Raw genomic sequence first — 26,896 nt, forward strand, 5'->3', positions numbered from 1 at the left:
CATTACCTGCTTGATTGATCATAGTTCAATTGCTTTAACACATCTTTTGACCTTGATTAACCAATAGGTACAACTCTTCCTCCTCTGCAGTTTCTTCTTCCATGGTTTTGTGTCCTCAAAGGTTCTAGAACATTCTTGGAGGCCTGAAGCTGCTTCGACCATCACCAAGGCTCAATTCAAAATTCATGGGCATTGTTCTTCTTTGCTTTACTCAGCAGTTCATCATCTCTTCCTGTAGGTCACTGCCCTCTGAAACTGGAAAGGTATGTGCTTCATGCAGAACTGTTTAGCACCATATTTATTTTCTGTCATGGTCTTTTGTTATTTGGCATACTGTTGATCTACAGGGTGGATTAGGTGTACCCAATGGGAGAGCTCTTTATCGGTTTGCATGTTTTTTTTGGGGTTAATTGTGGAAAGTTCAGGATTGTATCCCCTGAGAAATAAGAAGGACTGGCTATACTTATAAAATCTGCTGATCGGTATGGGGTCCTGTGATCTAGAGCTTTGTGACGACTGGGGGTTGAAGCAGGGGCTTCGCCATGTTGTGTAAATTGTGTTCCTGTGGAGCTCGGAGCATCTGTGATTATCAACATTGTGCCAGTGTCTGCCTGACTCGGATCACGTGCCTCAGGTTCAAGGTGTGAGGATATGACTGTGGAGGTGTCACTTTCTCTGGGCAGTGCGCACTCACCACAGTGTTCGACTACTTCGTACCAGTTTTATTCATCCATCCGCCTGTCCAGGGTGGAGCAGTAGCTGCCCAAATTAGCCTCTTCCCTTCCACAAATAACAAAGTGGAGCCGTCCACATTAATTAGAGACCTAATTAAATAACTGGTGTGAAATTAGGAAAAGGGGGGGACACAGTCTTTTAGCTGGGCAGTACGTTTCTGAAAAGCCTCTTCTCCGCTCCCTTCAGTCTGACCAAATCCAGACCTGTTTTCTGGCACAAGGGAGAGTCTCTGTCCAGACAGCCAAACTCAGATCCTTTCCTGTTTGTCTGCACCCTAATTGGAAAGGCAATTTCTACCCAAGAATTGTTTTTTTTTTTGCTTTGCAGTAGTTAGCCGGTCCTTGAAAACAAAGGAAAATAGTCTTGCTTTCAACACCTGACATGCACGCAGGATGTCAAAAGGGATTCTGTCTCCCGCCAAAACTGTCTCCAGTCCCTTCAGCTGTAGCGCAGGGCTTCACTGAGACAGATGTTGTAGCTCTTCCTTTCAGAATTTGCGAGAAACCTTTCGAGGAAAACAACAAATTGATCTCTTCTTTTCCAGAAATTAGCTCACTTGCTGCATCTCGGTAATTTCCTCCATCTCCGCCTGCAGCCTCTGAGTAGGTCTGCCTACAGAGAGAAATTTCTTACCACAACAATGGCTCTGGTACACAAAACAATGGCGTCATTTACATAATCAGTTAATGAGGAAGTGGCCCCTGGCTGTGTGTTGCGACAGAATGAGAATGGGGTTTTCAGTGACTTGGAGGACCTCACTATGCTGGCGATACTTTGAAGTCTCTCCCTATGACAGGAGGACACCTCACTGCCCAGCCTGATACCAGTCCACAGGCAGGTGGTCAAAACCAGGGAACTACAGTATGCTAACTTCTCTCAGAAAGACATTAAGACTGCAAACCAAAGGAGGCCACTGGGCAAATGTTTCTTGCTTACTTAATCTATAATATGACAAGGTGGAATGTTAGGGTTTTGGTTATTAATCCTTCAAGGTGCTTATAGAGTAATTACACAGATATTTGATATATAGCGATAGATATAAATCAACATAACAGAGATGTGTTTCTTCAGATTAGATGATTTTCTGACTTTTTAAAATAAAAGAGTCACCTACTGTACATGATGAAAGTGTGTTAAGAGTGCCTTAAGAATGGTACAGTAGCTCCCAATTATAAATACTATGATGATGCAGAAGACTTTATGTTTTAATGTTCATTTCAAATCTCTAATCTATTTATTATTAATGTTAGCAATTCTGATTACTTTTAATGCACCTGCAAATACACGTTTAACTGCAGAATATTCCTAGGATTTGGCATGTGGTCTTGAAAAATGACTTGGGGTGTCTTTCGCCACCTTGAATAGTCCTCAAAGACAGACATTAAAATGTGAGTCTTGCGTCTGAAATCACAACGGACAATGTACAGTGAGCTTGTCCCTGCAGATGGGTTACTGTCCTCAGGCTTTCGATTAACAGCTGCGTCCTCAGTACAGTGAGAGATGTAGTACAGCAAAAAGAAAAAAAAACATTGAAATATCAATGGACAGGATTTCAGCTGTGCTGTTTCGGAGCCAAAACGATTCTGTCTGGATGTAAAATAATACATTCATCCATCGTGTAACTGCTTCATCCAGTTCAGGGTTGTGGGGGAGCCTGAGCCTATCTTGGTAATTAATGAAAGCAAGGCAGGGTACACCTTGCATGGGATACCTGTCCATCTCAGGGCACGCACAGACAATTAAGCTGCTAGCATGTCGCTGGACTGTGTGAAGAATCTGGAGCACCCAGAGGAAACTCACGCAAACATGGAGAGAACATACAAACTTTCACATAGATAGGAGCCCAGGTCAGTAATTGAACCCAGGGCCCCAGCGCATCAAGGCAGCAATGCTAATCACTGCAGTTTCGTGCTGCCTTATATAAAAATAATATTCATATATTTCAAGTAATAATATAATAATAATATTTCAAGTTCACAGAATCCAACAGTAGGTTCAACAGCATTGAGCTTTCATTTGCTGCCTTCCCTCAAAATCTTATCAAAAGGTGAGTAATATATACAGTATTTGAATGGTAACTCCCAATTAGGTTAGAACTGTTATACTGCTAGAAGCAAATGTGTCCCCCAAAGACAGGTGGTGAACACCTGAGTCGTATAAGATTCTTCACTTTCGATTTGGTTTTGTTCTGCCATATTGGCCTCTAATTTCAACAGAACATTTGTTTACAAGTTTTCAAGAGTCAGATTGGTTGAATGTGTTTTCTCTTCGTAATATTCTGCAATGAAAAACAATAGAGAAAGCATTTTGGGTATTTATCTTTCAGCTGTGTTATTATTTTGCATTTAATGATGTAAATATCAATATGATGTGCCGTCAAAAAGTGACAAAAAAGCCAAAATTGTTATCTTTGGGTTATCTCTTATTTGATCTTATCAAAACAAAAACATTCTTGGTATTCAACCCAGTGACCATAAGTTTTGGGACACGCTCACTTTCAGCCAATTTCAGAGTTCAAAGTCATTTTTCCTTTGCAGCAATAACTGCCTGAGGTCTGCGACCCAGTAACCTCACCAGACCCTTTGTGTAATCGTCTGAGATGCTTTAATGCAGCCACTTTGAGTTCGTGCCTATTCTGAATAGTTTTTTTTCCCTCAGTATATAAAATGCATTCTCATTTGCGTTTAAATCTGGAGACGGACTCGAGCAGTCTGAGGTTTTGCTACTTTTTTCCCCTGATGAACTCCCTGGTTGCGCTGGATGATGGTTTTGGTTTCCTACAGTACTTTGTGGTGAAGTGCCCCCCAAGAGGAACGGAAGCTTCGTCTTCTGCACAAGCAGAAAAAAAGGTTTCTAACTAACGCCAGCATGGATGAGCTGACGTTCTTTCTTTCCTCACACTTTAATCTTCCCATCACTTCGGTAAGGCTTCAACCTCATCCCATCTGTCCATAAAACCTTTGTTCCAAAACTCCCCTGAGTCATTTTCGTCCTTCCAAGCAGATTCGGAAGCACACTGGAGGTAGTCCTGACGTGGGGATCCATGACCACCTCTGGCATGCGAAATCACTGGGCTGGTTTTGAATGTAGGCATGAAATGACCCCCCAAATAAATCTTCTATTTATTCATGTTAATCTCATGCTCACAAATACAAATTTCTTAAAGGGGAACTGCAGTCCCAGTTTCTCAGACTGGTTATTATATCTCGGTAACAAAAAAGTAAATTCACTGATGTTATAGGGCAATTTTACAAATTCCGAATCAAGCACACAGCCTTGAGCTTAGTGAATGTAGTTTATGTCGCCATGTTGTCGCAAACCCCTGGTCTCGCCACTGCCGAAAGAGAGAGGTCACAAGAATTGCATCATGAAGCGACCCCTTCCTGCTCACTAGTCCCCTTAATGACTAATGTAATGCGATGTATGAACAAATGAGTACAGGTTGTGCAGTAGACATATCACTGCAGAAATGTTCCAACGTGATCTGCATGCAGAGATAAGAAGACAGAAGTATTTGTAGGCAAAACCATCTCAAATTCAAGAGCAATATTTCTATTGGATTGAAAGAGATGTATTCACAAGCCTGCTTGCTCACAGTGTCCTAGGGCCACAACACACTTTGTGGCGTTGCACATACCTGGAAAAATATTGTTAATTTTGTGACATAAATTAGAGCTTTTGCAAGTTACTGTGTACATTTTACTTTAATTGTGGTTTGAAATGCACACATTAATGCTGATTCTTTCTAACCCCGAAATATAAAAATAGTGTTGCAGTTCTCCTTTCAGTATAAAACAAATATGAGTGTTGCCTTTGCTGTCCCAGTGCATTTGGCGGCTGTGGTGGGGGGGTTAAGTGATGGACACAGGGATGAGAACACTTCATTCTAACTGCATCAAACTGGAGGAAATGAGTAGGAATACGGAAGCTGTGTAATATATCAGTAAAAACATGCTGCTCTGCTCCTCGGTGATCGCCGGCTGAGATTTTCATTCATGACTGTATTCTGCTACATCGGTTAAGCAGGAAATTGAATTTTTAAGCTGTTGCCCCCTGTGTGCAATATAAACCTCCAGCTGGGAGTCCTGTTTCACCTGTGCACTTCTCACTGTCAGAGCTGGTGGCAGCAAATTCTCCTGCCACTCAAAGACTGTGTGGACCTGAAGACTGAGAGTAAAACAGGGGAAGTGGAAGAAAGATTATAGGAAGTCCTACAAACCTGGAGTGGGAATTAAACGCTTCATAATGCTAAACGAGATATGTAATGAGTAAAAGGGGTGAAAAAGACAACAAATATGAACATTTGTCTGACTTTAAGTTCTTGTGTTCTTTTGCTGGCTGTCCTCTGTCAAAGACATGTAACCTTTTTACTGACCTGTTACATCCATTCAGAGAGCAGCGAGTGGTCAGTCTGGCAGGACCTGCCCTGTTTCTCCATCATTTCAAGGCTTTACTGGACCAGATCAGTCATATGACAAAAAAAAAACACATTTAAATTAGCAGCCAAACCAACAGACACGGCGGACGTTGTGGCAATGAGAGACAGTGCAATATTTCAGGCAAGAGCCTGGGTATGAAGTCAGTTGCAGATTGAGTGAACATCTTCACTGCCAGATAAACCAAAAACTGAAGTGAAAAACAAACTAACTAAAACCTGCAGAAGAACATGATGCTTATTTCCTGAGTGGCAGGAAACAGCTGAGCTGAGCTGGAAAGGGAGACTGGAGACCCTGGTGCTGATTGGTTTGGACAGATCATGCACTTTTAAACTCCTGCTGAACCCTGAACCTAATTAACACTTGGCATCATGCTAGCCTATACCTCATTGCAGTCTTAACATCATCCTTGCGGTTCACTAGCTGCAGAGAAAAGGCATGCAACTTTAACAACAGCAGCCTTCCTTGACAGAGAGACAGGGAAGAGCGATAAGGACGAGGAGCTGATAACAGAACTTAAAGCAGTGCTGGATGTAGAAGCCCTGGACCTGAGATTTCAAAGTTAAGGTTAGCTAGAGTTTTAAAGACTGTACAAAGAAGTGAGGCTCTGGCCCTCACTGACTACATTCACAAGAAAATAGTAGCAAAGCTTGAAAAAGGAAACACATGCTCATTAAATCTACTTTTTACAAGTATTGGGTCATTTCTGGCCTTTAGTGTGTACAACTGTCAAGGTAACAAGTAATAGGTTTATTCCATACTGAAAAAAAGAAGAAAGAAAATGCAACGTTTCGGCCATGGAGCCTTCTTCAGGTGTGAACCTGAACTACAACTGTCAAGGTGCCTGTCTTAGGTTTCGCTCCTCACAGAGATTGCCAGACTGCACTATGTATATAGACACTAGATATGTAGGCTCAGAGCTTAGGACACAATTTGAAGACTAATTTGCAAGGTCATGACGAGTTAATGGCAATTTGTGTCTGGAACTGGTCCATATCCTGATACTCCAGGTGGTGGAACAGCAATGAAGGGAACAGCTGCACACCTAGTCCAAAGGGGTCAGTACCACAAAGTCTTCCTCTCTTAAGGCCCACTTCCTGCCCTTCTCGCTATAGCAACATGCCCATGGACGGTAGAACTCTGTAGAACCTGTAGCTTGAAATTCTATTTTCTCCAGAAATAGTGTGCACCAATTAAACAGATAACGCAAAGGGAGGAAAAATAAACTACATTAGTTCCTTTATAATCATCCTTCTGTCTTTGGATGCTCTTCACTTAAGCCATTTATGTCCATTACCAATGGCAGGGATAAAATGTGAGGAGTAGGCCACCCTGGTCTTTAAGTTCCTCCTTACTTACTGCTTTTCATTCCATGTCAGGCTGTAGCAACTTCATTGAACCAATTACTTGGATAAGAAGTGAAATCGGCTGTGTTTCAGGGTCTCTAAAACGTGCAGGAACCTGACACTTAAGAACTAGGTTTGCTTTCCTTGCCTAACAGATCGAGCACAGTAACTCTGCAGTCAGCAAGTCTAGCAGAAACCAGGTGAGGTAAATGCCAAGAATTTCATAAGCAGTCCTTTTGCAATGGTTATTAGCGAGTTACATCCATTGACAGGCGATGCCACTTTGACGTGCTTGTTAGTCAAGTCTCTTTAGCTCGACCATCACCAGGTGCAAACTTCTAAAAGAGCTCTTATTAATTCTAACTGTAAGGGTATTGATAGTAGAAATTTTTGGGCTTACAAAACACGAAATGTAAGGCAAAATCTGGAGTATATTTCTGTCATTTTGAGCCATCTTTTAACAAACATAAAGCATCGGTTAGTTGAACTAATGGGGGTGTTGTAACTAAGAGAAACTTTGTCTATAAAAACAGACAAAGTAAGGTCTAAAATTAAATCACAGTAGATCAGCCAGTTGTTTCATATTATAACACTCAACATAGAAACTGATAACACTAAGTTAGGATTTTAATAACATGGCTTTATTTGAGAATAATTTACCTTATATTGCAATGTGCTGATTAATATGGCCATAAACCATTACTAACCCACTGATGTATTTGAAGGTTTGAGATTTGTAGCCTCTATATAAAAATTCTGAGGAAAATTAATAGTGTTTTTATGGTTTTTCCCCAGTCAACCATCTATTCACGTACTAATGAAGCCTGGTTCTGCTTGGCTTCACATGCCTTGAGTGTTGTATTGTTGCATACTAGACAGTCTGCTCATCTTAAACTTGGTAGTCTGGTTAGGACATTGCAATTGTAGCTGCAGAGAGTCAGCTTCCAGTAATTCTCCTGTAATCTTCTAATCCCTGCCATGTTAAAATGACCCCCCTCCTCAAACTCCAAGTGGAACTGTCCATTTCTGTCACAGCAAATCAGATTGCAGTGATCCTCCTGCATCTGCCCAGACCTGCAACATTAATATAACCCCCCCCCCCCCAAACACCATGTGGAACTGTCCAGCTCTGCCATTACACTTCTGCACTCATGTGTTAGTCTTAGTGTCCGTGTCCGGCTTTGAGTTCTGTACAAGGCCAAACTAAATTCTTCTCTGTCGTGGCACATATGCATAATAGACTGTGCTGTCTCATTCACCCCCTTTGCTTCATGTAAAGCTCAATTTTTCTCTGAACTGAATATTATATAATGGTTCCTATCCCAGGAGCAACATTTAAATAGCACGGTCTTTTGTAATATTTGAGAATTCAATCCAGAAATGATTGTGCCTATCGATTGAGCCCTGCCACAGTCCTCATCAAGTATTAAACACAGTAATGAATATTTGATGGCACCATTAGGGCTCAATTACATCTTTAAAATTCAAATGAAACCAACCGGGTGAAAAGTGTGCCTCGCTCATGAAGTTGTGGGTGGGCAGGAACATGGCTAGCCAATTCAAAACACTGTTTAGACAAGGTTTTATTACCCAGATTATAAACAGGCATTAGTGTTGATTTCAATGGTACCTATTTTGCTTGTATATTTTTGTTTCTGTTCCAGTAATTTAAGTTGAATGTTTCATCAACCTCCAAGCATGCAAAACCAATTTAACAAAGTACAGTAAATAAGCAAGCACTCAGCTGGCAGAAGGCAGTATTTGAACACCAACCACGCTGTTGTACAGTGTAACTGCAAAGTTACACTCGTCTGTTTAAGCTTCAGAGTTCCAGGCAGACCTAGACGTAAACTGGAAGGATTAATTCCAGTCACATCTATGGAAGGATTGTCTACTTAAGCAATGGAAACATAAATTGTGCAATCTGCTCTGAAAATTACTCTTGATGTGTTGTTAATGTGTAAAGTTGTGTGAGCAAGTGCAATGCAGTTAAAGAGATGGTAAGAAAAGATAACTGTTTTCAGTCACGTAAACTCTGTTTCGGTCTCATGTGTTTAGTTTGTCTTACCTGCAATTAGTTTTTCCTATCTGTTATGTTGATTCTTACACACAATGGAAGAGCCCTTCCTTATGTCAAATGTCAAATATCTTCTCATGAACTGGGCTTTTCAAGTCCATGTTGAAAATTATAAGGCTCCTAGCATCTGACTAAATTATGTCAGATTGCAGTTTGAAGTATGTTTGTACTAAATGGGAAAGCAAAGTGGTCAAACAAAGGAGATCAAAGCACTTTTCAATCTTTAAAAGTGCTTGCATGTATCACAGAATTATTACCCACTTACTGATTCCAAAGTATTTGGTAAGAAAGATACATGAAATTGGCTAAGACAAGAGAGAAGAATTCACTCAAAAAACTTAAAAAAAACTAAAAAGGATGAACTGTAAATCTGGCAACATATTGCTACATCCTTCTATTTTCTTTCTCTTTTACAGCTGCCTTACTAGGCTTTTCCAGGTTCTTCATTAATGAAGTAATTGCAGAACAGTCAGGTTCTACAAAAGCCAAAACATGCACTGGACACACAATGTGTGCAACACCGCAAAGACAGACACACACACAGCCGGGTTCACATGTAACGTCTGGGCAAACTTGACCTTGCTTTTAATGTCGAAACAGCAATAGGAAGTAGCTTTTAATCTGAAATGAGTTGCATGAGGACGGCAAATTAGCTGAAATTGTTGCTGGAGATTTAAGAGGAGTACGAAGAGCTGGATCAGCCCGGGATGGATCTCGGTTTATGATTACCACATGTTCTAGTCCGGCGAAGAAAAAGCAAGGAAAAACCAGCTCTGGAAGGAGGATGGTAGTGTTTAGGCGGTATTAGGATTCAGACAGCTGGCATTGTGTTAGTGATTGTTAGACTAATCATCCGCCCAATTATGTAGGAATGTGGCGGAGAACGAAAAAAAAAGTTTTGTTTTGACAGCTCCGCACTCTGGTCTCTCTCGGGGATGAACTGAAATCCTGGAAGGCAGATATCTTGCTAAAATGACAGAGCAGCCAGTAACCAGAGCCACAGCTGAGCAGAAGAAAAACCATTTGCTGGGCCTAGTTAGCTGGTATGTTTGGACAGAGGGCTGACAATTAGCTATCAATAATGACATCAAAGTTGGGGTTGCAATGGACAGTCATTATCCCTGCACCTGTTGTGTACCACATAACCTTATTGAATCCTCAAGATCCCTGCTGCACAATTTAATGTAAATATTACTATATACTGATACAACTGAACTGTGATGGCATTTATTGTTTTTTGTCTTAGTAACTTAGCAGATATCTTTATCCATGTTCATACTGTAGCTCTTACCTAAATGCTAAAACATACAGTTTTGCCTTGCACAGTTAGCAGCAACATTTTTTGAAGCCTCTCAACGTATTAAAGGTGTTTTTTTCATTTATTTACCATGGGTGACAGGGTCAACTCCTGCTATGCCCCTAAGCTCTGGAATTCTATCTGTAAGGATTTCAGAGGGTCACCTTCCCTGAGCTCTTTGAAATCAAGACTCAGAAGCTTCTTTAGAAGAAGATTTCTTTAACTGGTTCAGTGTCTGCCCATTTGCTTCCTGACCGTATTCCAAACCCTGTTTGTAATTGTGTAATTCTGCTGTCTCCTCTCATTGTGTTCTTTTTTCCTTACTGTAAAGCACTTTGAGAACCCACTTTTAAAGCCCCTACACACTGTAAAATAAGGATGATTTATTCTTATTCTTATTCTTATTCTTATTCTTATTCTTATTCTTATTCTTATTCTTATTCTTATTCTTATTCTTATTCTTATTCTTATTCTTATTCTTATTCTTCACCTGTTTTGGAGTGGAAGCTGCAGGTCTGTACCTGATTATTCAGTACTGCTTATTGCTTTTTCCATCCTAAGGTGGCCGTGCTTGTAAATGCAGGCTCTTGTCTGTGAATCAAGAGGAGACCCTGGAAAGTCTCCCTTACTTTGCCAGCCTTAGCGATGAGGTCCTTGAGGAACACAGTGACATAGCTGATAGGGTGCACTTCTTTCTGAGCAGTGGAGAATCTCATCGACAATGGTGAGTGTTCCAGCTCATGCACTTAAAGTGGAGCTATCAAAAGAACTGGGGTGTTGTAAAGGTCTCACATGGTCGCTGCAGAAAGTGCTTAGGTGGGCAGAAGTTCATTCACCAATTTAACAGAAATCAGTTAAGCAAACTGGAGTGATGCTGACAGCTCTTTGAAATACTGCTGTTCAAGACCTAAACTTCCATAATGAATGACATCATGATATAGATACTCACACACTTGGACCGAGTGATATTATATTGCTGAACATAAAGGGATTATGAAACGTGGATTTAAAAAATACTTGAAAGTATTAATTAAGAATGTTTTCAAATAATATTGCACAACTTGCTGTTTTTATCTCTTTCTATCTTTCAGCGTGGAATTAATCTCTACCTGTTTTTTGTTTCCCACCATATGTTGTTTTCTTTTCTACTTTAAAACTTTTTTTTTACTTTTAATAATAATAATAATAATAATAATAATAATAATAATAATAATAATAATAATAATAATAATTACTTACACTTATACACTTCACTCAAAGCGCTTTACAGGTAATGGGGACTTCCTTCTACCACCACCACCACCAATGTACAACACCACCTTTTATCTTGAGAATATCATGTTGGCTATTTCAGGTAGCACACAATCTATGTGTATGTCTCTAGGGTTCTGGTTTTCAGTGTTGGTTTCCCCCAGTGAGCAGTCAGTCAGCATTCCAGTGTGTAGTGCTGGGTTTCTACAGTGAGCTTCAGTGCTCCAGTGTGTTTTCTCCACTCCTCTGATCTCTACGGAATTATATAAAATCCCAAAGTACTTTCCAGGATATATACAGAAGTCTGACCTGAAATACATAGTTAAGTAAGGGTTAATTAAATAAAAAAAATCTGAGTTTGTTTTCCCCTATATACAATAGCAAAAACTAGTAGTAATATCAGACAGAATGTTATTGTAGTTCTGAGAAATGGAGAGACATGGCTTTCTCCTGGCCAGGGCTCATTAGTTATGTACTGTAGGTCCTACAAAAGGCAAGGCCATTCCTGGGATTGTCATTCATGTGCCTGAAGGGTTTGCTGATATCATCAGCTGCGTTTTTGAGTTTACTGTGCAGGTAATATAACCCAGCTGACAGGCAGTAAGGCAGTTCGTTCTGGACATTCAACTTCATGCCAATGGCCAGTTCAGAAACAATTTTTTCTCCCACTGCAAGGTCTCAGCTCCTCACCACAGGAAGCTGTCCTGATTGCCAATTTTCTGTATGGCAAATGATGGATTTTTTTCAACTTTATTTTCCAAACCAGGCCTGTAATTATCTGTAAAATTTGAGCACCGAGGGAACAAGCATTTACCTGCCAGGTAAGGATAAAATTGCTTTTCCTCTAAGTCATTCAGTCTCTCTTTTATTTAAAAAAATTGAATTTGCCTGCCTCTATATATCCATTGTAAATATGATTACCACAGAACACAAAACAGGGGCTATGTCCACACGATAATACAGAAATGAATGATTTTTTGCTTATTTTTGTATTTATTTCAACCGATGAATGATCTAATCAGAGGCTGAATGGGGTTACAGATGTTTAAGTGTCCATCTACTTATTTTTAACGAGTGCTTTGGACTGCTTGAAAATTAACCAAACTGGGATCCTGTTTCTCTGTGACATTGCTTTTATCAGGAAGATTTCATTCAAAAAAAGCTACAATCTAGATTGCCAGATGGATAGGTAGAGGGACAGGTAGTGCTTCAAGTGAGCTACGCTGCTGTAGATTAAAAAATATGGCAGTGCAATTATATGTACCAGCCCGCTTTTGAGTGTTACTGGCCACCCTGAAGGACAAGAGAGAAGAATGGATGGCAAATCAAAAATAATTACATGAAAGCAGAGCAAGGAAGGTGTATGGCTTAAGAGCTGTTCGGATCATACCTGTGAGTTTCTGATGGCTCGCCAATACCCATCATGCCTCTGGGGTTTGAATAGGAAACTACTGATGATGACAGAAGGTGACTCCTTCGTGGCTGAAGCCCCTACATGTTGGAGCTGCTGTCAAGGTCCAGAAGGCAACAGTAGACCCTAAAGTTATGGAGCTGGAGACAATGATGTGAATATATCATCACTCCAATGAACAAACAAGAGGATCACAAGCACCTGGAATACAGCTAGGAAGAGAAAACAGCAGAGTCTAAGGTCTGAGGCTGCATCAGGGAGGTTATCAGCAAAGAGGTTCAAGTCGAAGACCAGACGACCAGACCATTAGGAATGCTCTCACAGGTGCAGGGAACAGTAGCCTGAAGGTGTCGTACACTGTTTGTCTGCCTTGCCAACAGTAAGAGCCAAAAGAGGCCTAGTCAGGAACAAGATTGGACAAGACTGAGGCAATTTTTGAAAATGCCCAAGAGCCTCTGCACTGGACTGTAGAATGATATCCCCTGTAAAGCAGAAAATCCTTAAACAGGAGAAGGAGAAGACTTGGGACTGATGTCAACTGTGCAGTGATATTCCACAAGAGAACTCAAAGGAGGGGATCTACCTCGAAGAGACAAGAGAGTGGGGAGACTGATGAGGAGACCATGAGTGTGACAGCAGTGAGAGTTAAAGAAGGAAAGCAAAATCGGCAAAAAGAATAAATGCAAATGAATTCCAGGACGATTCCAGGAGAGATGGCTACAAGAAATTATTTGCAGTTGTCAGGTGCATTACAAATACCCAAGAAAAACGATGAGCTGAGTTAAAACAAGTGTTTTAAGATGACTTTCAAATGCCTGCGTGTTGTGGTGGTAGTAGCACGAGCACGAGCATTGGGGAATTAGATCATTAGTGCTTTTCTTGATCCCTGTGAAGGTACAGCACTGTCCTTTGCTTCTTGTGCCTCAGGCAGGGCTCCACTTCCCAGTTTCCAGAAGGAGGGACAGAGCCTGGAAGTGGGGAGTGTGTGTGTGTTGGGGGTGTGTGTCGGGGGGGGAGGGCAGGAATAGCACTGTGCAGGGGGTAGAAAGGCTTCCTTCTGCTACCTCACATCTCTCAGCAGTGCCTGTTGGGGCAATCCCGGTGGAAAAAATCTCCATTGCTAGCTGATACATGTTCACATCACACCGCACATTCAAGTCAGGTGACGCAGGACTGTGGTCAAAGAGAGCGTTATTGGCACATTCCCAGGGTGCCTTGCATAATCGAAAGACAGTTCGAGTGAAACCATAGATCTGGGATGGAATGGGGCTATCCCAATGACCCATCTCTTAGTAATGGCTCTTAGTAATGTATATTGCAAGTATACTTATTTTTTACTATAATTTCCATATTTGAAACATATAAATGATGTTTTCCTCATATTTTAGCTCTATTCAATTTTATTAGTTGTCCATAGAAACATTTGAAGCCAGTCTGTGTTCCATAACCTAAATAGGCTTTTGTAATGCATTCAAAAATAGTGAAATTGCAACTTCAGTTCTTTGGGTTGTAAGGTGTAAAGTATGATAGGTTACTAATGAGAATAGCTTTACTGCTGGGAAAATCTTTTCCAGATTTATTAAGGTACAGTATCTCAGAAAATTAGATACAATAAGATAGAATAAGATTGTTCCAAACTCCCCAAAACTTCGTTTAGCTGTATTCAGGCTGATCCCAATTTTAAAGTGGACAAACAGCGGCTTTCATTACGTTTTTAAAACTTTTGTCAGAAAACGTGTTCCGTCTGTTTTTTCTCTACTTGCTCTGGAACACTGGATCTATCAAAAACAGCTGTACAAAGCAGATATTTTAATAAAATAGACTTAAAATTACATAGTAATATTTATCATTTATTTCATATTGCAGGATTCTGTAATTTGCCAGCTCAGCTCTGTATGGACTTTATTCCTTTGTCACTGTTGTCTTTAGTAACAAAGCGCCTGAATGACAGTTGGACACCAACTAAATACAGCTTGATTTTGTTTTTACTCTTCCCCTTAGTGACTGTCCAAAGGAACAGCAGGGAAACCTCAGCAGATTTCTGACTGAGCAAATTGTGTGGATAAAAAAACCCCAGACCAGCTTCAATATGGAGTCTGAGTGTTGGAAAAGGAGAAATAAAACAAAACAAAACCCATAATCATAATAAAAAGGCTTAAGGGATCCAAGATAAAAACCACTGGGGTTCTTATTTGCTGGACAGGACACAATGGTTTTGTTTAGTTTGTCGGAGGTTTGATTTTTGTGGTCATTTAAATCTACTAATTTCCCCACCCCAAACATGTCTGTTTTTCACTGACTGTGCAGTCTGGGATTTTCATACAGGGTTTGAGTGAGACAGATGAGAGAAGACGGGGCCTGATTAATGCCCAAGGTAGCTGGAAAGTGCGCTGGCTTTTCTGAAGTCCTGGAGCTGGAATAGGAAGGACGGAAGGAGGTGAAAGAATCAGGAATGAGACTGGAAAGACTCCAGCAGTCTAAAATGGGGGGAAAAATGAGATGCCGGCACCATTTTCCTCGCAGTATGGTCAATGTGTTCTCACTTATTGCTTACCACAGCATTTCATTGACATTTTTAAAATTAACTCAAAAGCTAATATACCCACTCAGGAAAAGAGCCCTTGTTTTTTTTTTTAAAACCAGAAACTGCTAAAAAGGAAACCGTATTTTCCTTTAAACCCATGTGACTGTATTTCCATGGCTGTAGTTGCCAGCCCACAAAGCCTGCGCTCCTGTCTGCTTGTGGTGATCACAGTGGCCATTTGTCCTCCTAAATATTATCAGGTGTTTCGTGGTGGTTTGGTATGTCTGGTCTGTCCCTATACCTGTACTGTTTTTTTTGTGTGTGTTTTGTTAAAACCCTTTTTTATTTTTAACACTCTGCTCTGCAAACATCCATCTATCCATTTTTAACTGCATTATTGCTGAGCCTATCCCAACAAGCAATGGGTACAAGGCAAGATACACCCTAGACAGGACAACAGTCCATCACAGGGCAGAGAGACACAGACACAGATAGTCACACCAGGGCCAATTCTGCCAATTAATGCACCAGTATGAACTGTGGGAGGACACTGGGGCACCAGGAAAAAAAACATATAAACTCCACACAGACAGCACCCCGGGGATCAAACCCAGAGGCTCCAGCACTGCAAGTCAATAAAAGGGCTAACCCCTGCACCACCATGCTGCCTCTATCTTTTTTATTAAAGCCTTCGTGAGCAGGAAGGGCCGTGTCACAACAGGGGGCCAAACTGTCTCAAAATCAAAAGCAATATTTCTATTGGATTCAAAGAGATGTATTCACAAACCTCTTTATTTACAGTCTGATTGGGCCACAACAGGTCACCGTAAGTTTCGTTGTCTCACTCTGTATCGCAAAACATGGCGCATACCTGGAATTTTTTGTTCTATTTTGTGATGTAAATTTTTACATGGTTACTTTGTACTGTACATATTACTTTTATTGCGCTTTGACATGCACTCGTCAATGCTTCTAACCTTCTAACCCAGAAATATGAAAATGGCCTTGCAGTTCCCCTTTCATTCAGCTGGTAAGGAAACTTCTCTCACACCTGTAGCTGATCTGCTGTATAGTAGGGCAGCTGGCGCATAATGACTATTGCTCATCATCAGAGCCGGCCCCTTTGCTAGGTGAGCTAGGCCACCGCTTAGGCTCCTCAAGGTGTATAACAGTTTTTTTAACCGCCACGTTTAATTGTGAGCGAAAAATATCGATATAGCGTCTCTTTTTGTTGCTGCCGTGGATTATACTAATGAAAGCTCGATGAAAAACTGACTACTCATAATCGAGTACGTTTCTGAAGCGCAGAAAAGAAGAGCGGGATAAGTGATCTCAAAACGGAGGTACTGTACGCCAAATCGAGTCATTACAATTGCATTGCATTTGCGAGTCTGTCAGATCCGTGTAAACAGCGAACGGTAGATGAGCCACATTTTCAATTGTACACATGCCGTGTGTGTCACCTGGCTAAAAATCAGCGCTGCCGGGCCAAACAAAAGCATGAAAGCAAATGTGCAGTACAAACGTTCAGCAATTATACGTCATCGGCATTAAAACGCATCGGTTTCTTTGCGGTTTCTCCTGTATATCGTTAAATTGGGGGTTGTAAAACCAGCCTGTAGCCCTTCGGATTGCTGTCACTCTCCCAGTGACAGCGGCAGGAGCAGAAAGGTGAAACATACAGTACCTGAGGTCATCTATGGCACAAGTACGTCTTAGTGGACTAGTCATCATGAGCATCAATCGTGCTGTGGGGTCGACTAGTATTGTATGAAGATGTAATTCATGATTTTGCCTCCAGAAGTTTGGGTGAATTGATTTCTTGAACGTTTTTTTTAATAAAATGTTTCCATCTGCTAAGACTCCTGAGCTCACCTCCCTTGTTATTTAGTGCACTTAATCCTTACTTAAGTACATATTGATTTCTACGATTCCTTGCTACAAAGGTTTCAATGCAGTAATTTCCAAGTTAAGATTTGCTATAGTTTGAAAGTAGCAGAGATCCTGTTTATTATTATTATTTGTTGTTAATGTTGCTATTAACGACTTCCAATGTTAAAATATGTTAGTCTTGTAAAATGTTCTTCTTGTTCTTGTTTGGAACTTATGTGTTCCTCAAAGCTGGTTAATATGTTTTCTAGTTATATAATTAATTTATTTAATAGTTCTAAATAGTAAAATAAGCCTGTGATGGGAGCTGATAATAGTAGAGTATCTAGAGGGGTTCCCCTTTCCAAAGTCTTGCCTAGGACCCCCAAAAAGCTATTGTTGGCCCTGCTCGTCGCTCAGGTGAGAGCTGCACAGAATCTGAATGATTAAATTAAAATTATGATGACAGCACAGCCTAGTCTTAGAAGAACACTGGGCAATGTAGTGGGTTCTCTCTCAGTTTGACCTCATCCCCATGTATATGTACTTCCAGTTTTAGAATGCTCAGCCCTAAAGGGGAGCAGAAGATAAACAGTCAACTAACAATGTAAGAGAGTTTTAAAACACAGGACCCCAGCTGGGTGGTTTTGGATCAGTTCTAATTGTGAAATGTGAGAACAAGCCAGAACAGTCTATTAAGGTTAGGGTGTACTAGGAATCTGTTACTGTAAGTTGAAAGTTTCTAAGCACAGAGGTTCTAATTAGTACTTGTAGTAATTACAAAGGAACAAGTAATAGGTTTGTTCCATGCTGAACAAAAGAAGAAAGAAAACACAACGTTTTGGCCATGGAGCCTTCTTCAGGTGTGAGCACCTGAACTACTTGTAGTAATTGGGCTATTGAAGTGGTTATTAAGAGTCAGTACAGTATAACCAGGAGTCAAAGATTCCATTAATCATCAAAAGACCAACAGGAACACTTGCACAGGGTGACTTAACACATGGTCATCTGCATTCAGTGAAAGTGGAAGCTCACTTGTCTGTTTCTGACTAGGAATCAGTTGCTTTTTGATAATGGATGAATTATTGAAGGTAAATGATATGAAGAATAATAAGAATGAGTTGTTCCATCTTAAATTATTTTATTGACAAAAAGACATTTACATCTCACTATACAAAAAGAACAAGGCCATACAATAATACATTAAGGACAACATAATTACAGAAACTGCGTAAACATTTGCAGAACAAGGAACACACAATAAAGCATGAGACACATTAAACACAAGGCTGGACAGAGAAGGTGTTTTCCTTAATGCTGTCAAATAAACCCTTTACAACATGACGCACCACACAAAATAGTAAACATAATACTGAAATCAACTTGAACAACATGGTGTTACAACAGAGGATGGTAAAAAGTTTTTAAAAATTTGTCTCCTTTTTTTTTTTGCTGAGCTCCAGTATCTTCACTTTGGTTTGCTGCAAGACCAAGGACAGACAGGAGGAATCTGACCAATCGGGGGGGGGATATTCAGCCAAATTACAGGTGAACCAGTGACCCTTGTCCTCCTATTTATTCTCACACCTCCAGTGCAACCACAAAGTACGAAGCAAGAAATTACATTAAGATACAGTAGTTCTTAACATTTGACTATGTTCCCTTCAAACACATTAAAAGAAATAAAAGTATTATTACAATAGGCACAAACAGATCAAATTAGATTGACACACTCTCCATTGTTCTGTAACAATGGGAGCTTTATCGTCTGCCTCAAGTGTAACTGAACAGAAAACAGCACCTTATAGTATCAAACTTTAATAGAATAAAATAATCCCTCAGGGTCTTTCTGTGTTGGACATTCTCTTTAAGGAATCCATTGGAAATAAATCACCCAGGTTGCAGCTAAGCAAAACCATGCCTTTTGCCGTTTAGCCAGAGCAAATCAGATAAAAAAAGAGAGCTCTTCCTTTGCAAAATCACGTGCAGTAAGTGTTGAGATGCTGAGTTAATATGTTACACTGGCCAATCCACAAGTTGTGCCAAATGCCCAAATTAATATAAGACACAACATTTTGGGATTTTCCAGATTTTACCTTTCCCACTTGTAGGCAGGAAAATACTGCTGGAAAAACTAGTAGGAACAGAAGCACACATTGGGAATGAATGTGGTAACTTGGCACCTTTTTGAAAAGTGAGACCCAAACGTTTAGAAAAAAGTCTGCTGGAATACTGGTGGAGAGTTAAATTAAGTATCTCTGATGTGGGGACAAGATTGTACTGCTCCCTGAGTTGTCTGGTCTCTCTGCTGGGGCTCGATGTCACAGAATCTGGAGAGGTTCTTATATCCTGTAGAACCTCATTCTGTGCGGCTGCCTCTTACAGAAAAATGTTGAGTCCTGCCATGAGGCAGGTAAAAAATGAGAGAAAAGCCACAGTATTCCACAGTACTATTACATTTTACACAAACTGTAGATATGCAAGGATAGCAATTTTATACAGGTTTTGGATAGGACACCTCAGAAGTAACTTTCCCAGCAATTTTGTTGAAGCAGATATCCTGGGTTCTTTCAAGAAACAGTTGGATAAGATCCTCCAGTCAGGACAGGAGTCACTACTTTACACAAAGTTGTGGGAGTATGGAACAAGCTACCCAGCCACATTTCCTGGCATCTTCCCAGAAAGTGCTGGGTGAAAAGCTCAGGTGACATAATCAGATGTCTTAGAGGGATCGAGTGGCACTCTTATTTGTGACCTTTTGTACATTAATTCCTGCAGTTTATCTTTGTCCTGCATTTGGACCCAGTCTTAAATCTGGTATTAGCTTGCGGATACGTGTTTGCTGCCCTGAGCTGAGGTGACACTGACAATCTGGGAGCTGTGCATTAAAGTGCTCACAAATTAGACAGCCAATGTTTTTGGGTATGGACGTTTTGCGTAAAATCATTTAAAACCATTTTGCAAACGGAGATTATAGCCGCAACAATGAATCGTTTCCCATCACGTGCAGCCAATATTGATGGGATTTATAAAGGCACAGTAAACGATTGTTGCAAACCAATATGTATTTCATTTTAAAACACTTAACCTGATAAAAGTGCCCTTTGACCGAGCTGTAACACTCATTCACAAAAACGTTGCATTTGAAGAATGAGACTCAGATAGACAAAACCCATCACCAAACTGAAAAATTAAATTAAAAACCACATTTGCTTACCATCTTTTGTTTAATTGTAGCCATAGGCTGTCCATCTCCGTTTCTCACACTAAGCTTTCTCACGCTTTAATTGGTTTCTTTTTGACTTGTGATGGACTGCAGTATTTTTGGTTTGTGCTTTATAAATGCACATCTCTGTGCATGTACACCTTCATTCAGACACATTCTGTACACCCCACCGACACCAAAGGTTGCTAAATCAAGTCATGTGCAGCAATGTAAAAATATATAATTACTGTTTTTCATACAATTTTTTCACAGATTCTGTGTAAGGACAGTTTAAAGCAATAGACAACCTACTGGAAATCACTACAGTAAGGCTTCAACAGCCTTACTTCAAGCCAGCTCATAACTAAGGCACGAAAAATAGATTTGGTTCCGATTAACAGCTCTGTAATTCAATACTTGAGAAAAAAAAGAAAAAACACAAAACAGGTCTGAAAAACAAGTCTGCTTAAAAAAACAACCTACTGTAGCAAACCATTCAACAAATTGATGTTACACGAAATTAATCTGAAAGCGTTTGTCAAAGTCAGCTTGTAAACCCTGCCTTGTAAATTACAGAAAACATATTTAACACTAAACACTTGGAAACACTGCACTGCGCTTATTTAAAAAACCACAGTAAAAAAAAAGTGGATTTCTGCAAAATACAATTGCGCCACGTCCCTCCCAGTGCTAAACAGACACAAGCTCTTGAAACAGAACTTTACAGAGTTAGGACCGAAAATTCATCTGTCTCCAGAATAACGATGACCTCCACCAAGAAGAAACAACACCTCGTCTCTCGACAGGATTTTCTAATTCTTTACAAAAATATATGTGTAATTAAATAGCAAAATATACCTGTTTGAAATTGGGCAAGGGTGGGGTTCTCTCCAAACAGCATTCCTGTGAAACAAGCTCTTTCCTCTCCAGGCTCAAAGCTCCGAATCAAAGCCTGAGACCCAAGGCCTCTTCCATCTCTCCCAATTTTTCATTGTTTAAACAATGCAAGCCCCCAAGTACCCAGATGGCAAAATTAATATCAGACATTCTGGTTTGCTTTAGACATCCCCCCATACATTCTTGTGCTTGCCTCAAGGGGGAAGTCTTTCCCTTCCCTCCTGCACGAGATTCGAGAAAGTCTGAAGCTGTTCCAGGATGTGATTCTCCCTACGGCTTGACTACACACCTCTTCCAGGCCAGGAGACGGCTCCAAAGGCGTTTCTGCGTGAGGCCGAGCCCTCTCCTCAGAACCAGACTGACGCTTTCCCTTTCTCCTGGTCTGGAGCTGCCGGGAGAACACAGGAATGAATTAAACACACAGCAGAGTCAGAGGCAAGTTCTCTTTGCTGGAGTAAAATTAGTGAAGAACAACTAAAGAGTCCAATTGGGGACATGAATGAAAAAAATAAATAAAGAGGGGGGGAAATCAGTCATTAAATGTATTTGGAAGGTTTTTTTTTCTATACTTTAAATGAAAATTTCTTCATTTTGTTACTATGCAGAAGAGCAGTAATAGAGATTTTATTTGGAATATTTTCAATTAACACCTTTAAAAATGGTATTTATTTTATTTTAAGTTATTTTTTTCCCCACAGAGCAAATATACCCCCCCCCCCCCCCCAAAAAGAATAAAAAATGGTTTATAAATGTGCCTTGTTCAAACAGACCAGACATCAGGGAGCCTTAGAACTAGTTACAGAACAAGCTTACATTCATGTGTTACAGAACAGTTGCATACTTTCAGAAGCTGGTCAGTAAAATAACACATTTTCTGATTGGTTATATGTGTGTATATTTGCTGTTGCATTGCAAATGAAGGGTTCACGTATTAATCGGAAATCTTTCCATTTTATGAATATTGTTGTATATTTGTAGGGTTTCAGCCTGTGCGTACTGGCCATTCTCGGTCAGTGCTGGGCAGCTGCCCTCACCTGTGTCAAAGCCCACGTCCACCGCCGTATGAAAGACAGCCGGCCAGGTCTGGGTGTGCGTGGGGGCGGGGTCCGGCTCGCTCTTTGTGACATCACAGTGGGGGGCGGGGTTGCAGGCGGGGTGCACGTTGGGCAGCAGCAGGGGGCCGTAGCGGGGATCCAGGGCGGAGCCGTGGGCAGGGTGCAGCATGGGATGGGCATGGGGGTGGGCCGGGTGGGCACGCCGGTGGTGCACGTGGGAGTAGACCTCATGGACGTGGGGGTAGCCGGGGCTGGTGGGGGCCCCCAGCGGGTAGTGCCAGGAGTCGGGCACGGCAGGTGAATGGGGCAGTCCGTGACCCCCCCAGGCACTGCTCTCGGGAGAGTGGAACGCAGTGGCCGGGGAAAACTCGGCCTGGATGCCTGGGAGGCCAGGAGCGCTCTGGGAGTGGTAGGAGCTGTTCCAGAAAGAGGCTGGGAAACCCATGCACTGCCCACCAGACAGCGACCCTCCCTCTGTAACACAAGAGAGCACAGGGAATTAACACAAGGGGCTGAGGAGGAAGACTGAACACTGGCACTCTGGGACGAAGTGTTGGTCAATCAGACAGTTAAATATTTCAGCAGGTGACAATGTTCACGATTGTCAAATTCAAATTCAGGTTAAGGAAAATGCAGGACACTAAATCTATAAACCATTAAGCACAGGACCAATCTACAACTATCTTAGATGTATTTTCTCTCTTATCGCCAACTGAAAAGGTGCTTAATGGTCTTTCCTTTACTGAAAACTTAAATTGACTTTTTTTTTAAAAACATCATTTAAAAAAAGCTCAGGATTATTGTACATCAAAATGAGCACAATTATTTTTCCATGTAACTTGATTATTATCCTTACTAAGAAGAAAACACACTGGAAATATTGTTTCACTGGCCTCGATACAGTTTTTCCAGGAAATGATCTTGAGTTGTAATGACAGGAGCTTCATGGCATTTCATTTTGTATCCACCTCACAAAACATTCATCCGGAATCATGCTAACTAGATTTTTGTAATTTGTATATACAGTATATAATGGTATACTGTATTATGATTTATTGAGCATCAATGTCATTACTACAAGAGTATCAACAAAGAAAAAGCTAAAACACTACTATGGCTAAAATTGTTTTGCTACATTCTTTCAAAGTTTAATCAACCTACAAGTAAAAAAAAGCTAATTTAAACAATGATCCAAAAATGACATTCCGCAAACTGGAGTCACAAAAAACAAACTCTACTGTACGTCTTGAGAGTAACGGTCGGTTTCTCACGATCTCTTTTCTCTCTTGAGTAACACTGCCGTCAAATCGAAAGTCCTTTCAAAATACTCTGGACACGTTGGACTGCTTTGCACCAGAATTATGTCCAGTGAACTGCAAAGAGCTCATTGGAACCCCCAGTCTTCCTCGTATAATACGACGATCTATGAAAGGTTTAAGCACATTGTGACTCCTGTTCCTTCAGCTGCCCGGGTAATCTTTTTATTACCCCCAGCCTCTGCTCAGACAGCAGGCTAGTAAAATATTGCTTTCAACGATTTGACCTCAGCCTCGTTTTTCACTGTTAGTAGCAGAGAAGACTGGAGTGATGAACGGTGTTAGAATTTAACTTGAGAGACTATGGATTGACTGGGAAAAAGCTAGCAAGTAGAACAGGATGATTAGAGGATATTTGATGCCTCTGGATATTCCATATGTTTAAAAGACTAATATTCAGACAAGTTCTGCACAAGAAGTGTCATAGTCTTCAGTAAGAGAAAGACCATTAAGCACCATTTCTGCGGTCGGTGCCGAAAAGAGAAAATACATTTTAATCTTAAATGTCAGGTACCAGTTTACGGAGCAGAACCTCTTGCACTCCAAAGTTTTCCAAAGCAGTGGGCTTTTCCGACTCCCTCGGAAGACTCAAACCGCGAGCCTCTCACCTTTCCAGATGGAGCTGGCGGGGGTGCGGGCGGCCCTGGAGGCGGGGGTCCGGTCAGGGCTGAACCCGCCGGGCTGGCTGAGCGCGCGGGAGAAGTGCTGATCCACCACGTCCCCGATGTCCCCCCGGAAGTAAGTGAGGAGGACGCATCTGGAGCTGAGGTACTCCGTCTCGGCAGGCTGTGGCTCCTTCGCCTGCGCCCCCTCCCCTTCCCCCCCCTCCTCCTCCTCCTCCCGCTCTTCCTCCTCCTCCTCTTCCTCCCCCTGCGCCGGCTGCTTGGCCCGTGGCACGCGCACGTCCGGAGAGTCCTGCATCTTGCCGTAGGCGCCCAGCTTCTTCTGGAGAGAGAGGGAGAGAGGGGGCGTCGGAGGAGAGTGATACACGTGGCCACCGAGAGTGGGGCTGTTGCTGACGAAGACTTCCACACCGACTCTAACGAGGCAGGGTTCCCTTAATGAGAGCCCACAGGCTTGAGGGGGGTTGTAGCTGACCTCTACAACTACCCAGTCATAACCTTTGCTCCTAGTGTATTCAGTATCACCATCTACTGTGTACTCTCCTTGTGTATTCTCATTGTGTATATATTGTGTATTTTTTTTGTTCTTGTCATTCTGTAAAGTGCTTTGAAAACCCACCTTTAAAGGCACTATATAAAATAACGTTTATTATCATTAACAATCACATTACGGAATAGCGCACTACTTGAGCTATGCTGTCTCTTTACACATTGGATAACAGATGCCTCTTATTTTGCACACTACTGACTAAGAGCAGTGCCCCTATGTATCCAGTCTATATCCAGTGTATTTTTCACTCACTTTTTGGCAATGGAAGTACTGCCCAGAATTCAGCATCTTCATACAGACTAGCAATATGCACAATGCAACGTGAATACTGTATATGTGTGTGAACACAAATGTGCTCAAAAATGCAAGTGAAGGATAATTATTCTTAATGACCAATTCTTCAGTGCTATCCAGATCTTGATATCCCTGTCATTGTGGTACTGTGTATGGATTTTGGCTACTGCCTATAAGGTAATATAGACAGTCTTATGTCTAATATACAGTATGTCTATAATGGGTTTCAGATATGTAATCTGTGAGAAATGAAGGGGAAAAAATAAAAAAACGAAACTTTTTATATTAGAATGATTTGGTTTCTTTGTTGCATATTGAGCTTTGTCGTATAGAAAGGATTAAAGCTTGTGAGGTTTTTTATTAGGATGATTCTGCACCAGAACTATTTTAGAACCATGCCAGAATTCTGTATGGTCCTGTAGATACTGAATACCAACTGTAAGATTAAGTTACTAATAAGCAGAATTCTGAGTAACAGTGGAATCTTATGGCCTAATAGACAAAAGAACCTTGAATGATACAATCATGAATCTAGGTAATTTTCTTGACTTCTGATTTTCAAAAAACTGATTTCCCCTCTAAATTTAACCCTGGAATATATGCAACACATACTAATAATATTCAAATAATTATCTATTTTTAGAAAAAAAATGCATTTAAAGGAAATCAGTACGTATGGATTATGAATGACATTTTTTCATTCCCCCTACTGACCTTGCTAAATGAACAACGAAAATACTTTTTCTCCCATTTTTCAATCCTGTATATGCTGTATGCTATGTAATATGTATATTACGCCCTAGTTTAAATGTTCATCATACTGAATTGTAGCAAACTTTGTTCAGTTTCCCTGTAAGCCTTACATGGCAGAAACTAAAGAAAGTCCAGAAATTGACTTTATGGCGAACACATAAGCCGGAATGTCTTAGAAACTTTCGGCTGCTTGAACAGCTCGCGATGTCAGCACTGGGAGCGATCTGTCAGCACCGCGGCCACACGAAATTCACGCCACGGCAAGCTCAGGCTCGCTGAGGAATGTCATTAACACTCGCCTTGAAGTTATTTAATTGAGACGCCCAGTTCTGCGCACAGATGTTTGCAGGGCACTAGCCACATAGAGGAACGTCAGACCCCTCGCAACAAGACTCCTGCCACATACCCCTCTACAAAATGAAACAACGAGCACATATTTCATTCCGCACCTGCTCCGGAGAAAAGAATAGAACAAAAATAATAGTAAAACAGTCATAAAATACAACATAAAGTTGTTTACAAGGTTAGCGCTAGAGAAGAGTTTTTGGAGAAGAGTCGCAAAGGGACAAGCGATAAAACGGGACCCACCTGCTGCTGCTGATGGTGGTGGTGATGATGATGATGATAATATGCCGCCTTGTACGCCGCAGCCGCCGCTACCGCTGATGTCGATGAATACTGGTGAGCTCCATACGTCTGGTGATGATACATAACATCCAGACAACTCATCGCAGATCGGCCAGATAAGCTGAAGATGTAAAAATAAATAATAAAATACGGTAGCCTGCGCTCCTCAGACTCGGATAAACCCCTGTGTCAACATCCTCTCTATATAAACCTGCGGCAGGACAAAGACGCTTCGCCCGCAGTGAAAAGAGCGCTATTTGCATAAACACAAAAAGATCCCCATTGAAGTTATTTACCAGCAGCTCCGCTAATAGGATCAAGGAGTGGAAAACGAGCGCGGGCGAGTGCTCTGAACTCCTCTCGGGGAAGTTTTTTGGGGGGGGACTTGTGATTGGAGGGAAGTTTGCCACAGGCGTAAGCGGCGATTGGAGGAATTCGGTTGAGCGGTCCAAATGCCCTCCCTGCTCCTGTCATGAAACCAGTCGGGGAAGCCGGGTTGGAAGAGCATTTTGTGCCACTACTGAACACGGCGCTACAGGAGTGCATCGTGAAGTCGATTTTGCCCCTTTAGTGATCTGAAAATCCCCCCGCAGCATCCGGCTGGACAGAGAGCAGCCACGTTCCCGGGTG

The 26,896-nt window shown here is 41.3% G+C and overlaps 1 protein-coding gene across 6 annotated transcripts; it reads right to left on the bottom strand.

Annotated features, from left to right (window-relative positions):
• Positions 1-581: 581 nt before the first annotated feature.
• On the bottom strand, positions 582-26,896 carry vgll3 (vestigial-like family member 3). Of its 6 annotated transcripts, none has more exons than XR_015927550.1 (6): positions 26,228-26,894; positions 24,028-24,364; positions 22,083-22,577; positions 21,338-21,436; positions 5,111-5,188; positions 582-1,347 (listed from the first exon to the last, which is right to left on the bottom strand). XR_015927550.1 is itself a non-coding variant. In XM_088608649.1 (5 exons), exons 2-5 carry the CDS (start codon positions 26,366-26,368, stop codon positions 21,396-21,398), a joined length of 1,014 nt encoding a protein of 337 aa, XP_088464775.1. In that variant the 5' UTR covers positions 26,369-26,387; positions 26,563-26,894; the 3' UTR covers positions 18,068-21,395. The 6 variants fall into 6 exon arrangements, 3 of the variants coding, with proteins under 3 accessions (XP_088464775.1, XP_088464783.1, XP_088464754.1); XR_015927549.1 differs by lacking the exon at positions 582-1,347 and adding an exon at positions 3,044-3,564; XR_015927548.1 differs by lacking the exon at positions 582-1,347 and adding an exon at positions 3,598-4,902.

This window comes from Lepisosteus platostomus, chromosome 2 (assembly GCF_059453375.1).
Source record: "Lepisosteus platostomus isolate fLepPlt1 chromosome 2, fLepPlt1.hap1, whole genome shotgun sequence".
In the NCBI taxonomy this organism is placed as follows: Eukaryota; Metazoa; Chordata; class Actinopteri; order Semionotiformes; family Lepisosteidae; genus Lepisosteus; species Lepisosteus platostomus.